General features: G+C 45.1%; 4 protein-coding genes across 5 annotated transcripts; 2 read left to right on the top strand and 2 right to left on the bottom strand.

Moving 5' to 3' along the window:
- Nucleotides 1-159: 159 nt before the first annotated feature.
- LOC132256029 (probable cytochrome P450 12b2, mitochondrial) lies at nt 160-2,084 on the bottom strand. Its single transcript, XM_059752207.1, has 5 exons — nt 1,582-2,084; nt 1,265-1,520; nt 1,023-1,205; nt 713-961; nt 160-644 (listed from the first exon to the last, which is right to left on the bottom strand). The coding sequence occupies exons 1-5, from the start codon at nt 2,082-2,084 to the stop codon at nt 324-326; spliced, it is 1,512 nt and encodes a 503-aa protein (XP_059608190.1). The 3' UTR covers nt 160-323.
- A 631-nt stretch (nt 2,085-2,715) lies between these two features.
- On the top strand, nt 2,716-6,650 carry LOC132256414 (transient receptor potential cation channel subfamily V member 5). Its single transcript, XM_059752824.1, has 4 exons — nt 2,716-3,575; nt 3,637-4,078; nt 4,141-4,599; nt 5,769-6,650. Exons 1-4 carry the CDS (start codon nt 2,848-2,850, stop codon nt 6,630-6,632), a joined length of 2,493 nt encoding a protein of 830 aa, XP_059608807.1. The 5' UTR covers nt 2,716-2,847; the 3' UTR covers nt 6,633-6,650.
- Nucleotides 6,651-7,122: 472 nt separating this feature from the next.
- Nucleotides 7,123-9,806, bottom strand: LOC132256416 (BAG domain-containing protein Samui). Its single transcript, XM_059752826.1, has 4 exons — nt 9,495-9,806; nt 9,153-9,416; nt 8,110-8,566; nt 7,123-8,035 (listed from the first exon to the last, which is right to left on the bottom strand). Exons 2-4 carry the CDS (start codon nt 9,279-9,281, stop codon nt 7,134-7,136), a joined length of 1,488 nt encoding a protein of 495 aa, XP_059608809.1. The 5' UTR covers nt 9,282-9,416; nt 9,495-9,806; the 3' UTR covers nt 7,123-7,133.
- A 1,447-nt stretch (nt 9,807-11,253) lies between these two features.
- Nucleotides 11,254-17,659, top strand: LOC132255678 (dual specificity protein phosphatase 15). Of its 2 annotated transcripts, XM_059751796.1 has the most exons (7): nt 11,254-11,619; nt 13,307-13,502; nt 14,356-14,769; nt 15,380-15,455; nt 15,542-15,619; nt 16,016-16,285; nt 16,368-17,659. In XM_059751796.1, exons 2-7 carry the CDS (start codon nt 13,482-13,484, stop codon nt 16,574-16,576), a joined length of 1,068 nt encoding a protein of 355 aa, XP_059607779.1. In that variant the 5' UTR covers nt 11,254-11,619; nt 13,307-13,481; the 3' UTR covers nt 16,577-17,659. The 2 variants fall into 2 exon arrangements, with proteins under 2 accessions (XP_059607779.1, XP_059607778.1); XM_059751795.1 differs by lacking the exons at nt 11,254-11,619; nt 13,307-13,502 and adding an exon at nt 13,633-14,191.
- Nucleotides 17,660-18,149: the final 490 nt, after the last annotated feature.

The following is an 18,149-nucleotide window of genomic DNA, read 5'->3' as shown; positions in this document are numbered from 1 at the left end:
AGAAACACCTCACTTGATAAGCACAGAATGAACTTCTTAACGCTGATGGAATCATTTTGTCCGCTCTCTTCGAAGGCACTTTATTAACTGAATGTATTTGGAAGACGATCGTCTGCCTTTAAACAGTCATACGAAGTTAAACTTGTATGAGGATTGCGAAAAGTCTGAAACATAATTTGGCCCTTTTACACTGTGTTGAATGTGTATTTTCGTGCAATAGTGTTGGTAAATGGATACAATGAACTACATTTCATTCGTTTCATTGATCTTATTCAATATTCACGGAAATTTTTATGTGCAATTTACAGTGAGAATAAGATGAATTAAACAAGTGTTTCTTGAAGACGAAGCTTTAAATCACCGTGAGGCATATTTATGGTCAAAGAGCGGATCTCTGGCGGTGGATGATGCCACTCGAGATGATAGCTTCTGACCATTCTCATCACCAAACACTCAATCTCGAGTTCTGCAAATCTTCGTCCTATACAAACTCGACTTCCATGGCCAAAGGGAAGAAATGTGAAGGGATTGTAGTTCTCGTGTTTATCCTGTGATCTCAGCCAACGTTCGGGAAGGAAGGATTTTGATTCTGGAAAGTATTTTTCGTCCATGTGAACAGCTTGATTATGCATTAGAACGCCAGTCTGCAAATACGAATGAAATCAAGAGTGATTTGCTTATCCATAAAAATTTTCAACAGATAATTGCTTACGTCTTTGGGTATTTTATATCCTTGCAGGACAATATTTCGACCGACTCCTCTGAAGTTACCGCTCACAATTGGCATCAGCCTGAAAGTTTCCTTAATACAAGCTCTCAAGTAAGGCATATTGCTCATCTTTTCCTTTGTCAACGGCGTATCCTTTTCAGGCAGAATCTTCATCAATTCTTCCCTCAGATTGTCCTGCTTCTCCTGATTGATTGCTAAGCTGTAAAGGACATTGAAGACTGCGGAAGAAGTCTGAAATTTAACAAAATATATATCAATTTCCCACAAGACATCAATAATAAGTGATTTTTACAGTATCAACGCCTGCCAGAAGAGATTCGAATGCCATTATAATTGCCACGTCCTTGTTGATCTCGGATAATTTTTCTAGAACGCATTTCTCTCCTGAGCTTTTTGCTCTTTCATCACTGTTTTCTCTCAAGTTTTCCAGTCCCTTTTCCACTAATTTCTCTATAACACTGCGTAGAAAACAACATCAACAAACATTTGATTTGCAAATGATTCATCAACTCACTCATGAATATCATCATTAACTTGAATGAAACGCTTAAACTTTGGTGTTCTGTATAATTTCCACACAGAAGGTTGAATATCGAGTTCATTGAGCAATTGGAAGAAAGTCTTAATGTTGTCCATGAGTTTATGTATATTCTTATCTTTGTTGTTCTCATTCAGAAGCCCAAGTCGCATGTTGATCGTGATATTTGCTATTGACTCAAATGCCCAGACATTCAAGTGGAAGAACAGATCAGCTGGTGTTTCCAAGTTCGAGTCCCTCAAGTTGTGTAATCTACAATCGAAGAGCGGAATGTTTTGACTGAAATACCGGAGAAATCAATACCTTATCCTACTTCTGCACAAAATCCCTGCTAACTTCGTCAATGGCTGAAGTGTATCTCTTCGTGCTTTGGGGCTTCATCATCACGCCGTTGACTTTCTGCCGAAGATCCCACCATCTCTGGCCCTGTTCACTCACCAAACCCAAAGAAACGGCATACAAATCCTTCTTGTAGTGCTTCCAGTAGTAAGCGAGGCAATCAAGTCCACTTCTCTGTGGAAAAGTGCCCTCAGTCCTGAAGACAATCTCGAAGTCCTTCGGATCCACAACGACAATCATGTCCTTCCGTCCGAAAGCGCCCCTGATCTTGTAAATCGGTCCGTGTTCAGCGCTTAGAGCGCGATGAACGTCTGAGAATTGCAGCGAATGGAATCTTCCGCCTGGCATGAAACTTCTGAACATGTTGAAAGTCGACGGTCCGGGAATGCTCTCGTAAGGCTTGGCCGTCTTCAAGTTCTCCTCAATTGCATCATCATTAAAATCGGAAGCACTTGCCTTGATTGCATACATTGACATAGTTATAATAAAGATTTTCCCAAATTATTTGCGCACAAAACTCACTGTTTTCTTGTGTGTGGAAAAATTTCTTTGCTTCACGACATTGACACAAGTTCTACGGATTATTAGCATGACTGCACTCTGATGCGTTGCAGAAATAACTGTTTTTGTATAGTGAGAAACACGAGAATATGAAGATATTCTTGATAATCATACATCTGTGTAAGTGATTGTGTGTGAACATATCGTTTACAAATATATTTGCATTGCAGAGTTAATTTGCAGTGTTTACAGTTGAGCGCATATTTAATAAAGAAGACAATTATTGCAAACCAGATATGACCAATATATTACCAGCTTTACACAACTTCATAGCAAGTTCATTGTCCGGAAAAGCATCACAGAGATAATGGCAGCTTAAACCTTATCAAAAACTGCCCAGCTTTTCGCTAAATCTACGTTTTTTTTTCACCTTGCTGAGAATTGCTTAAGTATATATTTAAAGTCATTTGTATGAATATAATTACACTGTCTAATTATTGTTGCATTAAATCATTGCATTTGCAAGTGCTGAATTCAGCATCAATTCTCTTTGCAGATCACAATTCTTTGCATTTGTTTTTTTTTCTAAAGATTGCTATCTGGGTCAGAAGGTGCCTCGCCTTCACACCACCCCGCGGAGGCATCACCCAGGCCACCATTTCGGCTGTTTAATCGATTCCTGGGCAGTTCGCGGCCGTTCTACACAAAGTGTGGTGCAGCCCATTAGTGGAAGTACATCATGGGAAATACTGAGAGCAATGTGACGAGTGGCGTGAAGAAGCAGGCGGGAACGTCCACCCAGGAGCTGTACAAGTTCGTGAATCTCAAGGGTGGCGGGCTGCTGGTGGACATGATGAAGAGGGCGGCGCAGAGTAAGCAATTCGCAGAGATTGATCACGCCATCAAGACCAAGGTGGAGCCATTTCTGTACAACAAGGGCGCCGGAAAGTGGATTCCGGTGGCCTCGCTCGTCCTGCTGCGCAATCGAGAGCGTCCTCGGCACAAGCAGCTGCCCGAGATCCGCGTGATGGAGAATCCAGATGAGGATTTCGATATTGCGCAGCACTGTCCCGAGGTCAGCGAGGCGGAGTACTACAGCAACATGGAGGCGTACAGGGATGTGTGCTGGGACATCAAGGAACGGGGCGCCGTTGGCGAGACCATCCTGCATCTCTGTCTGCTCAATGCCACGTCCTTGCACGCCGACCTGGCCAAGAGGCTGCTCAGATTCTACCCGAAACTCATCAATGACATCTACATGTGCGATGAGTATTGGGGCGAGAATTGCCTCCACATTGCCATCGTGAACGAGGATCCGGCCATGGTGAAGTATCTCCTGGACGCTGGATCGGAGGTTAATGAGCGCTGCTGTGGCAACTTCATGTGTCCGGAGGATCAGAAGGCAACAAGATTCGATTGCACAGACCACGAATACGTTGGAGTTCTGCCCATGACGAACTATGATGGGTAAGATTTTATCCATCATCTCTGCGATCTTCTCTAAACTGCCACAATTCTTTCTATCTAGTTACGTCTACTGGGGAGAATATCCGCTCAGCTTCGCCGCATGTCTCGGCCAGGAGGAGTGCTATCGTCTGGTTCTGGCCCGTGGAGCCGATCCCGACGCCCAGGACACCAATGGTAACACCGTTCTGCACATGCTGGTCATCTACGAAAAGGTCTCCACATTCGACATGGCCTACGAAGTGGGATCCACTCTGTCCATCCGCAACATGCTAAATCTCACTCCCCTGACACTGGCCGCGAAGCTGGCGCGCGTGGAGATGTTCTTCCACATCCTCAACATCGAGCGTGAGATTTACTGGCAACTGGGCAGCGTCACGTGTGCTGCTTATCCACTGTCGCAGATCGACACAATTGACGTCGAGACGGGCCACATTAGCAAGAATTCCGCGCTGAATCTCGTGGTGTTTGGCGACAAAGATGAACATCTTGAACTCATGGATGGGGTGAGCGAATCCCGCGGGATCTGAGATCACGAGATCATCCTTAACTGTGTAATTGCTCTTAGGTGCTGATAGATCTGCTGAAAGTCAAGTGGAACACCTTCGTGAAGAGTCGCTTCTACCAGCAATTCTACCTCTTCGCCATGTACTTCATGGTCAGTCTCGTGAGCTTTATTCTGCGTCCTGGACAAGCATCTGAGGAGGATGAAGATGAGAAGATCATCGTGGCCAGCAGACAGACGAACGGCACACGAGAGTTGTACAGCTTGCTGGCGAATGGAAGCTTCGGCTTCTTCAATGACTCCGGAAATGGCAGTCAAGTCGACACGGATCTCGTGTGGGTGAACAAAAGTGGAAGCTGGTGGAATCAGTATGGAGATTGTCCACTGCTGGACTTTGAGACGACAGAGAGCAAGCTGAGGATCATCTCGGAAGTGATCTTACTAGTGGGAGCAGTGCTCTATATCTTGGCCGCTCTCAGAGAGAGTCGCTTCCTCGGCTACAAAATGTTCATTGAGAATTTGGTGAGTGCGTGAAGAGATTAGATTAATGCGCGCGCGATATCAGCTTGTCAATTTCCAGTGTTTGTCTAATGTGTGGAGTGAAATGGCTTCGGAGTGTGGTAAGAAAATTCTGTTGCACCTTTTCAATGCATGGAAATAATGCGGATGTTTTTGATTATTCTCAGATCTATTTCTGGCTCTCATTCAGATGCCAATTGTGCGTGATAAGCAGCAAAATCTCGCAAAGGCTTCGCAATTAATCCGGCAAGCAGCTGAGAAAGTGTCATTCAGACCACTTCTAGTCTGTCTCCCAGAGTTCTTCAACACTCTCTATGTCAGTGAATGCTTCAGGATCAATGCTGAGGTCATTCCTGGCGGCGAAACCAGTTCCCATCTCTCCACACTGGCTAAGGAACTGAAGATCTTCATCTGCGGTGGCTCAATTCCTGAACAGGATCACCGGAACCCCTCCATCATTTACAACACTTGCTCAGTTTGGTCTCCGGAAGGCTGTCTCCTGGCCACATACCGGAAGCTCCACTTGAGCGATGCTGGCGCAAATAGAGAGTCAGATGTCTTCACTGCCGGTCACAATCTGGCCACAATTCCCATCGGAAGGGTGAAAATAGGCCTCGGCATCTGCTATGACATCCACTTCGAGGAACTCTGGAGACTCTACAGGAAGCAAGGATGCAATCTACTGGTCATCCCGGCCGCCTGGCCAATCTCCACAGGCACTCTTTATGCCGATGTGTGCCAGCGAGCTCGCGCCGTGGACACGCAAAGCTTCGTGGCAATGATTTCACCTGCGCGTGACGCGAAATCCGCGCACGTGACTTGGGGTCATTCAGCGCTGGTCAATCCCAATGGCGAGATTGTTTGCAGAGCCGCCCAAGAGGAGGAGATTGTCGTGGCGGCAATTGGTAATATAGATTATGTAGAGAGATTGGCGTGATGGATTAATTCTATGCATAATGCATGATGTCTTTCAGATGTTGGTCTTTGTGAGGATTCAAGGAAATCCAGAAGATCATTCGAGGACAGACGCACTGATATTTATGAAACTATGCTTAAAAGTGTTGAGATTGAATAAAGAAATTCCGAAACATTCCGTGTGAAAATTACGACAAATTCAAGAAATTTATAATATATATTACATGCTTTTGTCTTCTTCACCTTCTCTTCGACAGTCGACGGCGCCTTCGCGAGTGATGTTTCTGTTCTCCTGCTGTCTCATGATGGTCATGCCATGGCTGAGGCTGTCCTGCTCAACTGAGATGGAGGATCATGTGATTGTGGTGATAATGCTGACGACGGCGCCTTACTTTCTCTTCTTCTGCCGCGGCTTCAAGACCGTCGGACCCTTCGTGGTGATGATCTACCGAATGGTGATGGGCGATCTGCTGCGCTTCGTCTCCATCTACCTCGTGTTCGTGATGGGCTTCTCGCAGGCCTACTACATCATCTTCCTATCATTTGACAATCCCACCACGCCCGAGGGTATCGACGATAGCCAGACGAATCCCGTGCCGTCGCCCATGGAGTCCTTCGTGGCCATGTTCCTGATGTCGCTGGGCAACTTTGGCGACTACTACTCGGCCATGGAGCTGACGAACCACGAAATGGAGGGAAAGGTGCTCTTCGTGGTGTTCATGGTGATCGTGGCTGTGCTGCTGGTGAACATGCTGATCGCCATGATGGGCAACACGTACCAGAAGATCGCCGAGACGCGCAATGAGTGGCAACGACAGTGGGCACGAATTGTTCTCGTGGTCGAGCGTGGCGTCGCGCCGGCAGAGAGACTGAAGAAGCTCAATTTCTACAGTCAGCCAATGTCGGACGGCAGAAGAGCGCTGGTGCTGCGCCTCAACATGACGGACGATGACAAGGAGGAGATGAAGGAGATCATGGAGATGAAGCGCGTGCACGATCGTCTGTCCAAGAAGCGAAAAGTCGAGCGCGAGAAGAGAATGCAGGACCGACAGAAGTTGAGGGAGAAGTACGCCACCAGCAATTCATCCCAGGAGTATCTCACCACCAAAGCGGGCTTCTGAAGTGTCTCCAATTTATCCATGATACATAATGTGTGTTTTATTTTAGAAATTACACAAAAGTCAACCGTAGTCATAATCTTTAAAAGTACAATTATAGCTTTAATTCGCTCTCTAAAATGATATTGTTTTTCGTTTTTCTCAATAAATTAAGATGGTATTCAGTGATGCTCTTCACGTGATCACACTCTCTCCGCGATGTCCAGAGGCGCTCCCATTCTGCGTGGGTGTGCAAGAGAGTGAGAGATTCGCACACAATGGGAGTACGTTGGGAATTCCCCAATGCTCAGATACTCTCCTCTAAATTATTAATAAAACGTATCTCTTCCTTCACCGAAGAACATTCTCTCCCTCACTCTCTGGGTGTTACCAAAATAAACCCACGTCGTATTTTTTCTGTGGCCTCAGCTGAAGTTGTGTAAATAGGCGAATTTTTGCCATTATATACACGCATGATAGAGAAGAGTGTGAATCACATGAAAATTCTCGGGTGGATAGGAAGATTTACGTCTGTTGATCATCATTCTGGGCAGTGGATTCACTTTCCTTCTTCACCACTTTCTTTATGACCTTCTTCTTCTTCAGCTTCTCCCCATCGCCGGGCTGACCATCTTCATCAACTTGCTGCGGCAGCGGCTCAATGGGCGGCAGAGGAATGGGAATCTTCGACTTGTCCACCTCTTCAGAAGCACTCTCACATTCTCCCGCCTGCACGGCACTCTCGGCAGTGTTCGCCTCCTCTTGAGGCTCATCAGGAGGTGCGGAGGCTTCAGGTTCTGCCTTTTCCTCGGTTTTCTGTGTGTCCTGGGTGTCCTGGGCGCTCTTGCCGGCGCCATCAGCCTTCGCCTCCAGCACAGACAAGGAGGCCTGGATGCACTTGATGGCCTCACGTCTGGCCAATCTTATGCTGTCATTCCCCTTGGTGTCTATCGTGTCCAGCTTCAGCAGATTCCTCGTCAGCATTTCATCCAGAAACATGTACTCCTTGTCCGACCGTGATGTGCCCTGGAACGCCTCCACTTTGAACATCAACTCCAGTACATCCTTCTGAATCTGCTGGATTTTCGCGATGGACTCGGCTGAGGGCGTCGGCGGAGCCTCGGGCTGCGTCTCAGGCACTTCTGCCGGTGCTTCCTGCTTCAGCACGAACTTCTTCTGTGACACACCACGCTTTGGGGGCTGCGGAACTGGTGGTTTCTCCGTGCGCTCCACGATGATTGGAATATGTCGGACTGCCTGCGAGGGTGACGCCGGCGGCGGTGGCTCCTCAGCTGATGTCTGTGGGATCTCAGTCTCAGACTCTGGCGGAGCGCTCTTGGCGCGTTCGCCAATCTCCTCAGGCGGGGATTTCTGTCCCAAATCCACCGTGTTCCGCAATCCGTGCTGCTTCAGCGGCGCAGATTCATCTGAAATACACACAAGAGAGAGCCCCAAATTAGTTTTTCACGCGCACTCCTACGGTCAAATTCCGCTGTCTTACCTGTTTGTGGAGTGTCGCCAGTGGGCGGTTCGTCATCTGTTTGCATCGCCGCGTCACAGAAGCGTGGCTTCTCAGCTTGTGGGGGCGCCTGGCGTGGGGGCGGATGCTGGTGCACAGTCACCGGATGGTGGAAGCCGAAATCGTCTGGAATATACTGTCTAAACTCCGCCGGGAAGTGATCGAAGAAGTCACCGTGGCCAAAATCATTCGGCTGGCGCTTCCGGATGTTGCTCCTTGGCCACTGCCCAGCCTCACTCCAGTGTGGATCGAACTTGCTGAAGAAGCTGTCATGTGGATCCTCCACGAAGCCACTGTCCTCCTCCTCCTGGGCTTGATTTGACGCCTGGCGCTTCCTTGGCGCCCCAAAGTTCATGTTCCACGGATTTCTCATTCGACTCAGTCGAGATCTGAGTGCGGGATTTGTGAAGAAGTCTCGAGGATCATCCATATTGAAGTCCTTAAAGTAAATACAATAATATGAGAATTTCTTTCATAATTTCTTTTATCGGTTATACTGATTGCTTCGATGGTCGTGGAAGGGTTAACTTATACATAATGTGTACATTACTCAGAAAACTCCTCAATACTCGATGTTTAGTGTCTTGTTTGTTTTCTTCTGTGTTTGCTTTTTATTCTCAAGCCAGAAAACAAGTCATATTATTTCATATCACCTTATTTGCTAAACTTCATGAGTGTGAGAATTAAATTGATTTCTCAGGCGAGAGGGAGAGAAGGAGAGGGAGAGAGTCAAGGGCACTTGAGAACTTCTCCTGTGACATCTCGAGGAAGCTCTGATTGTCCCTCAACTAGCCACACAACATCCTAATGACTCACAATCCGCCTATTCGCTCGCTCTCTTCATGCCATTTTCCAACACTCTAATGTGACCCAGAAAATTCCACAATTTCTATTAATAAACAGACAAGTGACTCTTCTCTTCTCTCACATTTTCATTTTGTACACCACTTTTCAGGGATGAACCCGAATTAATCATCGCACGCGAGACAAAGAATCTTCGATCATGGTTTTCCAACACAACTTACATAGAAGGGATATCGCGGATTCTGCTGCTGCTGCTGAGGATTGTTATTGCCGTCTATTTGGGCAGAACTTGTGGCTGTCTGCTGGGGAGCTGCGCCACCGTTGCCAGAATTTATCACAGACGATTTCATCTTTACACACAGTTCCTAATAATCTCTTCCCTTCTTCACGCTAATCTACAACACACCAATCTCTCTTCGATGGATTTTCCCACTTCTTTTTTTCTGCCTTTAATCCACTTCTATACTGAAATTGCGTAACTGAGTCTTGAGAAGAGAAAGAAAAAAAATGGAGTGGAAAGAATTCACAGGAGGAAAATCACTAAAAAATCACTTGATTATTACGTGTGATCATCACATTTAGAGAGGCAATAGTTCATCCAGGATGTCGAATTATTCTCTTCTATCACTTTTCTTCAATTTGCAGGCACACTTTGTGTGGAAATTTTCACAATCGTCTTATTGAGCATTAAACTTATCCTCTTTGATCACTCACCGCTGAAGGAGTGTGTAAGAATATCAAAATCTAACTGCGATTTCACGACGAAACAGACATCAGATTTATAAATAACTGCAGAAAATAAGTGATCTTCAGACACATTCGCGATCACTCAGAGACGGCGATCGTGGCCAAATAATCCGCGCGCACTGGCGCACTCTCTCAACCATCAATCGCGGACCAACAGTGTTGTGATCGAGAGACTTCCCAATTTGGCACTCTTCACACAATCGCAGCGCGAGGTGAGCGTGTTCCGCGAGGGCAGCGAAGTAGGGAGAGAGAAGATTTTCATATATTGGAAAATGATCAGCGATCGACGCCACTGCGCCAGCACAATACCATCAAATCGCGCCATGAAATATTGTGTGGCGCGCGCAGAAATCTTCTCGGTCTTTCTCGAAGCACCGCGATCTCCTCATGTGGGTGCTTATGTACAAACACCTCCTCCTCCCATCGCGCCTACGATCCTGCGCTGCCAGCAGGGAAAAAAACCGTGCCGCGCCAATATTTAAATGGGTATAAATAATAGGCGAAAGATGGCAGAAAAACTATTTAGTGTGTCTGTGACGTGATCGCGATGATGTAAGCAGCAGAAAATCATTCACGTGAAAAAACAGTTGACTCACTGTCGTTCAGTGTCTTGGATGTTTTGTGAATGGATGAATTTCATTGTAAATATGGGCAAAAGAGAATTGACATTTTTTTTTCTCACGCGCACAAATATTCTCTTTGCTGTGAAGAGAAATAAACTTCCAATTCGGGCATTGAGCTTCGCCACCGGATGATTAATATAATTGATATGAATGCTGGACGAAAGACATGCGGTAAATTTTTCACCATACAAGTAGATTTTCAAGCAACTTTGACGCTTATTGTTAGTCAAAGTTTGATTTAAATGGTGTGAATTGCGCACATCAAGATTTAATATTTACTACAACAATATTTATGTCGTAAAACTGGAATTATTTCCATCCAAAAATTCAAGAGCTCACACAAAACACGCAGAATATCAACCCAATTCAGCTCCAATCTCCCCTATTGATAAGCATATGAATTCTCCAGTAAGCAAATCGATTGTGCTTAATCTTGTTAAAGCTCGCTCCTTTCGGAGCTGATGACCTCTGAAAATCGCGTTAATCCCATTATTTCGGATGCTGTGAGGCTATAAATAAAATTTCTAATCGCTTTACTATCGACTGGTGGTGGAAAATAGGCACGACAATTGGACATGAAGCCGATGCACTAATGCGAAAGTAATGAGATTGATAGTGCGCTGAGCCTCTCCAATCATGCCCATTGACGTCAGTCATGCTCTTTGGAGTTTGCTGCCAAAATTCCCCAAAAACCATTGTATTTTTTATCGTCGCCTCACACGCGATTTTCTGGCCTGAATAATTCTCTGCTGGCGTCCCGTATTTTTTGGGTCTGTTGCGACTTCCAAAAATTTCACTCTCTCTCTGGCAGATGGTGTTCTTATTGGGCGCCACACTGTAATCTTCCCCTCGCATAGTGACATAGAACCGTCTTCCTCACTCTTCGACACTGGCCTGAGCATCCAGAGTCGTGCGTTTTGCATTCTCCTGCCAGTCGCGTTCTTCAAGTCCGTCGCGCGAGTTCACACGACCATTTTTCAGGACCTGAACTCTTTCACTTCACACACACACACACACGACTTCCTCCCATTCAGTGTCATCTTTGGTTCCTCGAACGCGTCGAATGTGGGGCTAAATTGTCTGTCGTCTTCGACTCATTTGTGCGCCTCTGTGTTCTCTACCCGCGAACGCCACACCAGTGTGGAATTCCTGGGCCATCGCCAGTCTCTATGCCAACGCAGGGCAACTGCGGTGGCATGAAAATATCCACGGGCCGTGGCCAAGGACGGTGGAAGACAGCAGGGCGGATGAGAGGGCATGAGATTCACTGTGGTGACTTCCGAGGAGCTCCAGCGGAACTCACTTGCCCGAAAATAAGGTGATTGTGCCATGAATTCGCCAGCACAATGAGGCTTTATTGATTTTTCCTCGCGCTGGGGAAAGTCAAAAGCACCCCCAACAATATGTTTGTGTTTTGTCCTCCAACTCTCCTTCCGCGTGTGAGTCGCGCGATTGAGACCAAATAGGCAAATATACTTCTCAATATCTTGCCAATTCGGCTCACTTGGAAAATAATGCAGAGAAGTAATTTGCAGACAGGGTTGTTCAGGTTAGCGGAAGTGGGTCAGTGGGAGTCACAAGGGTGTGCTAATTCCTCACACTGTGATTTATGTGGCCACAAAAAATCAATGTAATGTATAATAATTTACTTCTACGCTTGATTGATGATGCGACAAATTGTTTCATGCCCAAAAACCGGCATAATTGGTCAAAGTAATTGAACTATATACGAGTCCAAGAGAAGTCGAGAGGGAGTTGGACTTTGCGCAAAACTCCTCCACGCACGGTGGCGAAGCGGGAAGTGCATCGGCCCAGCGTGTCACACCACCCGAAGGAGATGAAGTGTAGGTCATAAAGCACTGTTTGCTCACAGCAGCTGTATTGCCGTCTCCCAATCAATGGCGCTTTTCTGGGGGTCATAAATTGCCGATGGGATGAGTTTTCGTTACTTTATGTACCATCATGTAATACTCACGCCGATTTGTGCAAATGAGGCATTTTTGAAAAGCTCTCGGTGCCTTCTTAGGAATCTCTTAGGAAAACAGATAGCATATTTTGCATGAACATAAAGTTAATGCAATGAAAACTCTCTTTAAAACATCAAAAATAAAAAAGAGTAGGAAAAGAATTAAATTATTGCGTGATTTTTACCAATTATATTTATTTTTAACGAGAAAAATCTGGTTATTACGCTGCTCAAGCTGCTCTTTAAATGCCATAATATTTGAAATGATGATCTGAAAATTGCGTAGGTTTGAAAAGAGCAAGCTGTGTTGCAGAAAGTTGCAATTACGCCCACGGTTATTATTCCTGCGTGCACTTTAAATTTTCCAATGTGGAAGTGTATGCAGACCAAATTGGTGAAAGAGAAAGAAATCTGATACAATAAATAGTATGTGTTTTACGATGTTGTCATCTATTTTACGGTCAATTTTCAGTGATCCGACACCCTCTTATTTGCCTGTGAGAAGTTCTCTGGCTCTGTTTTGTGTACACAATGTAATTAATAGCCAACAAAACTGCCTTCCCAGCACACAAGGATATTATTAGATACAATAAAATATTTGACGATTGCGTTCTGACGCTGAGTATGAGAATAATTTATTAAGTATACAATTTAGGTGGGCTAGAAAAGTTCCGTGGAGCGCAACGTCTGATTTGTGACTAGGGAAATTCATTCACATATCGATAAAACTCGATAGATCAAAACATGGGGTTGGGCGTGACTTTAAAGTTCCATTCATTACCAGCAATTTACCATGCGTGAGTCGATGGGTGAAGAATATTGTGTGTTAAACAAGGAACACACATTTTCACCCGTGCCGAAAGGATGAGTCGATGGGCATTAGAAATTATGGCGGCATGAAAAGTCTTTCTTGAGAATATCGCGCTGAGAAACTGACAAGACTGTGCAATATCCATTATTACTCCTCAAATGACTACGATGTGCAACTTATGTGGAGATGAAATGGCGAGTAATGTAATGAGAAAATTTTCTATTTCAGGACGGCAGAAATTGATGCAAAAGATGCGCACAGAAATGCCAGAATCTTCTTCATTTCTTTTCTTTCGTCTCGTTAAATTTCCCATTTAGCCGAGACGGAAATCCAACTGGTTGTTGTTTTACTTGCTCAAGGATTAAAGGAAAGGAGAAAGAAGGGGAATTCGTGAACCACCGAAATGGGAAATGGCATGAATAAGGTGAGCGCGCGATGCATGAGTTTTTTTTCCTTAAAAGCATGCTTTTCATAATTTATTGAAAAAATGTATTCTTATGTAAATTGCTCGGGCGCCAACAAAAACGCGCTCATGATGGCATGTCTCGAAAAAGCAGTGGAATATATTCATTGAACGACACTTTTGTTGGGCAATTAAGAAATTATTAAAGTACAGGACACGTCAGCAGTTTTCCCTGGAAGTCATTCTCGCGTTCATCCAGACCAGCGCGCGCGTCCCCAAGAAATTTGATAAAGAATTGAGGAAGAGTGAAAGACCCAAGGAGGATTTTCAGGGTTGCCCGCGAAATATACAAATAAAACCACAATGGCCGGAGAGGAATATTGAGGAACTTCCAGATGAACATCCTCTTAATCTGCCTGTGTGTGCATTTGAACAAAGTTCCGCCCGCGACATTCTCAGGTTTCACCCGCAAATCCTATGTGATATCCGATGCAGAACGAAGCAAATCGGCGCTGTTGCAAAGTTATTACATATATACAGCATGGGGTAGATGGGACTTCCACTGTTTGCAGTGACTCCCTTCATGTTTAGTTAGCATTTGCGGTCGGTGCGGATTAGTTGGTGCTCACCTGTTCGTGCGCCCAAGTCACACCATCTCGCGGGCGCTTGGAGGGCAGGAAAGTATGGTGATGAATTGGGAAATGAGCAAGGTACCTTAACCCCGGCGTCTCATGCTTTTGCCTCTCATTTCTTAAAAAAAAAGAAAAAAACATCTGTGCGTGATTCTCGCGCGGAATTTCGAAATGACCATCACGCAAATTAATCCATCTCGGTTAAGAATTGAGTCGCATGAAGTAAATACTCGTCATCGCAGGTGCTTCCGGGGCTGTACGTGGGCAACTATCGTGACAGCAAGGATCCACAGCAGCTGGACAGACACGGCATAACGCACATTCTCGCCATTCACGACAGTCCGCGGCGCCTGCATCCTGACAAGCACTACCTGTGCGTGATGGCGGCAGACACGCCCGACCAGAACCTCTCGCAGTACTTCACCGTGTGCAATGACTTCATTCACGCGGCCCGCCTACGGGACGGCAACGTCCTCATCCACTGCCTGGCCGGCATGAGTCGCTCCGTGACCGTGGCCGTGGCGTACATCATGTCCGTCACGCCGCTCACGTGGCGCGAAGCGCTTAAAGTTGTGCGTGCCGGCCGGGCAGTGGCGAATCCCAATCTCGGCTTCCAGAATCAACTACAGGAATTCGAAAGTCTCAAGCTGCTGGAGGTGAGTTGAATCGCATTCTGTAAATGATCGGAATTGTCTCTAAAGTTATGTTCTTGACATTGATTGATGCAATAACTCTATGCATTTCCAAGTAACGAGAAGAATGGAATTTAGCTGATGATTGACAAGATAAATTAAGTGCGCATTTGTTTTGGAGTGTTTTAGACATCTCAAATGCCTTCATTCTGTCTCATTTCTGAGGTCAAACGCCACTGAAAGTGTCCCAAAAGTGTGCAATCAATTTAAATGGCAAAGCCTTCGTGTGTCTTCAAGCGCATGAAGTCTACTTTTGCTGCTGAAATCTCTTGTGAATTACGCTGTTCGTGACAGAATTTCGTCCATTTGGCCAAACAGTGTGACAACAGTTGGCCCACCAAACTCAATGTGAATTCCGAGAAAGACAAGAAGTTGAATTAATAATCTACTTTGGCATTGAAATTCCACTTCTTACACACTATATGGCTTTCATATCTCGTAGAAGACAGAATTTTCGCTTGTGCAAAACATCTCCACATAGAAAATCAGAGGCAAAAGCTAATTTCTTTCCCTTTCCATCGCTGATCTGATATTGCATGTGGAAAAAAACTTATGTACTTGATGGCATAAAAAGGAGAGGAAGCGACTGAAAGAGAGATTTCCAAGTTTAGCTCTGGAGCTCGCGGATCGCCAGCAGTGCAACGATGCACGTGAGTTGTGAATAAATAGCATTTCAATTACTCTCCATGGGTGGCATTAGTGCGCTGTATAACTTAATTTCCTCTTGCATCAACAGTGAACAACTACGAGGAGCTGCTGTCTAACAAGGACATCTGCGAGGGACACTGCGTGCGGGGCGAAGTGTGTCCGACAGGTGGAAAAAGTGTTTCGTACTATTTAGATTTTCAAACGGAAAATTGGGACAAGTAGCATCCATCCTCATTTGCCTGACAAATCATGTCATTTCAACACATTCGCTTAAATAAAACCAAAAGAAAAAAAACGTAAGACATTTTTTAGGGGCTGCTCTTCATTGGCTTGTGTGATGACTTTGCTCAAAACATCATTGATTTTCCCATGCTTTTAGTGTACTCTCCTGCCCAAAAACCAACTTCCCACCCCTTCCATTGTGTGATGGCTTTTTCTTTGACTCCCAAACCAACAATAAAACCAGAAACTTTTGGTCTAGAGAAAAAAAAAGATTATGAAAGAGCGAAGAAAATCGTTCATATAAAATGCCTCTTTTGCATGTCACCGCGACCACCATCAGGGATGTGCAATTCGAGCACGGGAAAGGGCATTTTCAGACGGAAGAGCAGCTCATCTTCCACATCGCGCAGCAGATTGGCGCCGGCAGGCGTGCAATCGTGCCCAACGTCGCCGCGACGTAGTCACAGAGTCAGCAGAGATCCAGTTCTGCACGATCTGCCCAGCGAGATCGACGAGGAGGCGAAGCCCACGACCAGCCTCCATCGATCAGCCAGCACTGTCAGCTCTCTGAGACCACGGAGCAGCCCTGCGGGGCTGTACTCCTACACAGGTAGACTAGGAGTCACTATTTGGTCTGACAGTGTAACCAACTAACTCAACTGTTGCTTTTCCTTTCACTGTGCGCGCTTCAGGATCCGCTCCAACATCCGTCCATGGATCTCGCGTTGATCTCTCAAATGTGGGCACCGGATCGGCTATTTATGTCGGATGCGCACCAAATGCTCGCGGCTCCGTGACTTCAGTGCCCCGCCTGACGTCCGCGAGTCGCTCGGGCTCGCAGATCAGCATCATCTCTGTCAATACGCCCCCGAGCACCCCCAAGCGCACACAGAAGCGCTGAAGATATCAAATTTGGAAGGACTCTCTACATTTCATAGTGTTTAAGGGTTCGCGTACACATTAGAAGAAGAAGATAAGAGAAATATCTATATAAAACATGGGAAAAACTGTCCTGTTAGTGAAATGCAACAAGTGTAATTTATATGAGATCAAATCTTTCGCCTGCAGCTTTTGCAGTAGCAGAGACACTCTAGCGACAGAGCTTTATCACCCTCTCACACTTCTCACCCTTCCTGAAATGAACATAGCACAATACAAAGGAAAATCTATCATTGAGACATTGATAAATGGATACATATTGATAATATTTTTGTGATAAAATCGACAACAGAGTGAGAAGAATCAAAGAATTTGTGCTGAAGAATTGCAAAGAGAGAGACAGAGAGAAGCGTTATTTTGTATTTTTTTAGAGATGATAATGCGTGTAAAGTTGGAGAAAAAGCAATTTCACAATCTCCACACTTAGTGCTTACTTTAGGTGACACACGTTTTTTGAACATGGTAGGAAATGCGTCGTACAAAATGTTGTTGAACCATTTGAAGAGTTTATCAAAGTTGTTAAAGAGATAATTGAAGGCATGGCTAGTGAAGGGATGTGCACATCCGCATATAACTAATTTCTGATGCATATTTGTACCTATTAAAAGCGCCCCCATAAATCGTACTGCGAACTTTCACTACATCTTTTTTCTACCACACAAAAACTCACACTGGGAATATTGTAACTGCGAGATGAGAATTGATAACTTATAGGAAAAAAGAGAAACTTAACAGATAGGCTTCTCAGCTTTTTATTTTGGAAGGCATCGTGGGTAGAAGCAAAAGGGAATTCTTGGCCATAAGTTCTCTTTTGAAGGCTCAGGAAAGAAGGAATTGGTGGAGAAAGTCAGTTGAGAAGCCTTCGCCTTCCATCCCTTGTTGAACCGCATACATAAAATCAAAGAATATATGCACAACTTTGCGTTGCAACTCTTTCACGACTTTTGTAACTATTTGTGTGGAGCGTTGTAACCCTTTTAGGCTGTAACTTGCATTTCTATTGACATGTCAACAGCAATATGATAATAAAGAAGGTGCCCATAAATGGTGTATTTCATTGGAATATGGTTTTTCAATTGTCTTTCTTACAATAACACCATCCAGATTATTTATTTGAGTTATATTTTGCGGTCAGAAACGCATTAAGCGAGTTCTTTTTTCCTGTTCCAAAGTTTGTCGATAAAACAGGTTGGAAAATTTTGAATTTGAATGGAAAGCCAAATGGAAATCATTGTAGAGGCTTTGGGGATTTTAGGGAGAGTGGGTTTCCGGGATAAGTAAATCACCTCTCCCTCATTTTCTCTCTCTTTGATTTGTGAGCCAGTGCGTGGAAGTGATAAAGAGGTTGGCAATTAGTGTGAAATGTGGGCAAAGTCACCCTAATTTTTTCACCACCGCCGAAAGCGACCCTCATTGAACGTGTGGGTTTAATGTTTTTCTGTCGGTCTCAGAGTCATGCGCAGGATTTCAACCCTTGTGCGATTCTCCCCTCCAGAGAGAGAGAGAGTATCGTGTTAGTCATCCAAACTGTCACT

This window comes from Phlebotomus argentipes, unplaced genomic scaffold (assembly GCF_947086385.1).
Source record: "Phlebotomus argentipes unplaced genomic scaffold, Phlebotomus argentipes genome assembly contig_5, whole genome shotgun sequence".
Classification (NCBI taxonomy): Eukaryota; Metazoa; Arthropoda; class Insecta; order Diptera; family Psychodidae; genus Phlebotomus; species Phlebotomus argentipes.
Note: the sequence above shows the minus strand (reverse complement) of the source record. Positions and strands in the feature narration are given on the sequence as shown.